General features: G+C 40.0%; 1 protein-coding gene across 1 annotated transcript; it reads left to right on the top strand.

Annotated features, from left to right (window-relative positions):
- The first annotated feature begins 1,677 nt into the window (after positions 1–1,677).
- On the top strand, positions 1,678–3,066 carry LOC131466547 (ankyrin repeat domain-containing protein 66-like). The gene has a single exon (XM_058639851.1). It carries the CDS (start codon positions 1,958–1,960, stop codon positions 2,420–2,422), a length of 465 nt encoding a protein of 154 aa, XP_058495834.1. The 5' UTR covers positions 1,678–1,957; the 3' UTR covers positions 2,423–3,066.
- The last annotated feature ends 541 nt before the right edge of the window (positions 3,067–3,607 follow it).

Consider the following 3,607-nt stretch of genomic DNA (forward strand, 5'->3'; position numbering starts at 1 on the left):
CCATAATACTAATATCAATTAAAAGGACATGCTATCCATCTAAGAAAACAAAAGACCTCTAACTGGCAACACCCAGCCCATGGTTTCATCGAAGGAAAATTTGTTTCATGTGACATTGTTTCACACCAGACTATTGGCGCTTTTCCACTATACAGTTGTAGCATGGCTGACAGTGGTTGTAAATTGCATCACAACCCCTGCCGCCACATTTTAGTCCAGTGACGTGTCGGACGGAGTCTGCCCTCTGGTCATGCAGGAAGTACTGAATGAATCTTTTTAATTAATGATTCACTGCACCGAAAACAACTTTGCTCATCTAGTTTGTGTTTGTGTTGCATATGAAATTAATTTCCATGCAGCCGTGGTACAGTGACTCGGTCCACATTGAGTGAAAAATACTCAGATGGTCTGTGCCAGTGTTGATGTAATGGATTGAATAATGTGCCTTATCATCAAGTCTGATGAAGCAATAACATTTAATGGTCTCATATATAGTATTTTGCATATTCTGATATATGAGCATGTTCATGTTATGTGGTTATAATGATTACTGTCAGTTACAGCAGTTTAGTACAGTATTTTTATGTTTTCTTATGTTTTAAATGAAAAATGGTAGTACCTTTGTAGCTCTGGAAAAACTCTGGTGTTGAGGTGTACGCTAGTCTGTATGTTTTGAAAGGTTCGCATTACTGATCGAGCTTGGCTTGGAAAGTAAGCTAAGCTCTCTCTCTTCTCTCGCTCTCTCTCTATCTCTCTCATATATATATATATATATATATATATACATTCTCTACATTGCTGTATTTGTGTATCCAAAAATGTATGCTTTACTAGTTTACAAGTCACTTTTCTATTTATCCAGAGTTGAAATATTAATGTGAGGCCTATTAGATTAGGTTGCTTTTGATGCACATTTTCTATGGTAATATTACAGCACTGTCTAGTGTTCATTGTATTTCAGTTCTGTAGATATTTAGCAGTGGAAATGTACACATTGTAATATTTGTACTGATGGCATATAGTTATGATACACTTAATCTGAAGAAGGTTTGTGTCCGTACATCCTTTCATGCAAATACATTATTCATTAAAATACTTTTCTGGGCTTTCACATGGAAATCCAGATAAACTTGCTTTATTTTTATTATCTTCTACCATGTTGTTAAAAGCTTTCGATAGCTAATCTTCCCTCATTTACCCTTATCTACCTTAGCTGTAGTTTTATTGGGCAATGATTAGTAGTAAAGTTGAGAGCCTGTTTAGCTTTGTTGCCATCCGCTTACTAGTGATGGGAAGTACTGTGTTGATGCTTTGAAGTTAGTCGAGAAATCCAGGAAGTGTTTCATGAAGTGTGTATCTAAGCTTGTATTGTGTAAAGTGAGTGATGTCATCAATGACGCTTGAAGCTTTGCTGTATGTAATACAGGTTTTAGTTGGTGTTTCCAAACTTTACCAACTTGCTGTGGGGCTTTTGTGCACCCCAGCATCATCTGTACCCTGCAGGCACATTTGAATGGGTCATTATATTGTGCTCACAAGAGAAAAATGCATAGTTATTTTCTTTGCTGGTAGTCGTTCCCATGCCCAAACTGCGGCAAGACATCTTTCAGAGTATCAAAGTTAAAAATGACTACCAACACATTTTTGACCAGCAGGGGGTTTTGTGTGTGCATGAAGCCTTGAGAAATTAACTTTTTGCGAACCAACTGGCTGGAAGGTTTAAAGGCTTCATAGAGCTTCATCTCACCATCACTACACTTTACCTCTTTGGTGTGCAAGGTGACCTTGAGCTGTAGTTTTAATGAAGTTGGTTGTCTTTGATCCCTTGTGATGTCATAATGCCCAATGTCATGTGACTCATTCAATGGGTATTCAAATGGAGTTTTCCTCTGGCATTATGTTTGAGGTGTGCTCTAACCTCAAAGAGAAGTGAAGGAGAAGAGGGAAATTAGGGACAATGAGCGATTTGCACCAAGCTGCAGCGGCAGGGAATTATGAAAAAGTCAAGGAGATTCTGAGGCACAAAAAATGCAGTCCTAATGAGAGGGACATTGAATGGAGGAACAAGACGCCTCTTCACTGGGCTACAGGTAACGGACAAACAGAAATGGTCAGGGTCCTCATTGATAATGGAGCCCGGACATGTCTGAGGACAGAGCATGGATGGACTCCCGCTCACTATGCTGCAGAGAGTGGCCATCTGGCAGTACTGCAGCTGCTACACTCCTTCCATGCTCCTATGGACAAGAGAGATGAATGTGGAGACAGACCAGTGCGGGTAGCTGAAATATATGGACACAGTGACTGTGTTGAATTCCTTCAGAAAGCAGAGCTCGAGTGCCAGGCCTACCGCAGGATGTCAGCTGAACAGGGGATTGCAATGGATGACTCAGATGAGGAGTGGTCAGACAATGGAAAATAAATAGTCCTCACAGAATATGTATTATACCAGGACGAAAGAAAAAATCATCCATTTAATCGCAGAATTCGCTGCGATCATTTGCTATTAATCACAGCTTTTCATCTTGTGAGGCTTGTCAGGATTGATGTTTAAGTGTAAAATCCCTGAATCTATTGAGTGCAATAGCATACATTATTTCCTCTGAACTACAGATGCAACGTATATGCACTTACTAAATGCAGTTACTGCAAAAAAAAACTAAACACCAAAAAGCTGAGCCATCACAACCTTTAAAAGTATATAGAGGCAAACAATTTGTGTGTACTCATGTATCACTTCTGAATTTATACTGTAGATACAATTATATAGAAATATAATAATAATCTGCATATTCTTGGCTCAGTGGATGGGATGGTTTGCTGGTGACACCTGATAGCACTGCAAGTGCACAAAGCATCTCTGGTCAGCTGAGATGTCGAATAATTCATTACTTTCTACATTTTAAATGATAATCCGTTTTTTTAGGTCTGGTTCAGTCATGCTGTCTGGGCTTTTTTATATTTGTATCAGTACAGTTTTACAATTTGCGCTGCATGTATTTATTGGCTCAGTTTGTTAAGTTTAGAGGTGGAGCTGTTCATGATTCTGTGTGTTGCAGGAACCTGGAGCACCTGCATCGCTCTCTCTCTCAGTCAGGTGTCACAGAGTTCACGAACACACCTGCACACCTCCCAGGTGTGTCCCTGGTCTGGACACTTGATACCAACATATCACACATCACACACAGATGCACACACACCACCAAATCATTCCCTGGTGGGCTGGGGCTGGGGGGATGTAAGTGCCCGACTCCTGCTCGCTCCTCCACTGTGTTGGGGATGGTGGTCTGGGAGCATTGCTAGATGCAGATGAAGAAAGTGAACTTATCATAAAAATGAATGTCACTTTAATGTTGTTTATGTTTTGTTTTGTCAAGTATGTTCCATTTAAGTTTAATAGTTTCATGTTGCTAACCTGTACATATACTGTCATTGATATTGTTGTCCACACCTGTCTCACTCTCTCTCTCTCTCTCTCTCTCTCTCTCTCTCATGTCCCTGCACACATCGTGGTGCAGGTGGCTAAATCTTTAATTTTATGTCACCTGGATTATTGTGCACCTGTATGGTCATCTGCATCTAAAGGTCAACTAAAGAAATTACAAAC

The sequence above is a fragment of the Solea solea genome, chromosome 10 (assembly GCF_958295425.1).
Source record: "Solea solea chromosome 10, fSolSol10.1, whole genome shotgun sequence".
Classification (NCBI taxonomy): domain Eukaryota; kingdom Metazoa; phylum Chordata; class Actinopteri; order Pleuronectiformes; family Soleidae; genus Solea; species Solea solea.

Coding starts and splice junctions, on each gene's coding strand:
- LOC131466547 (XM_058639851.1), top strand. CDS start 1,958: ATGAGCGATTTGCACCAAGCTGCAGCGGCAGGGAATTATGAAAAAGTC.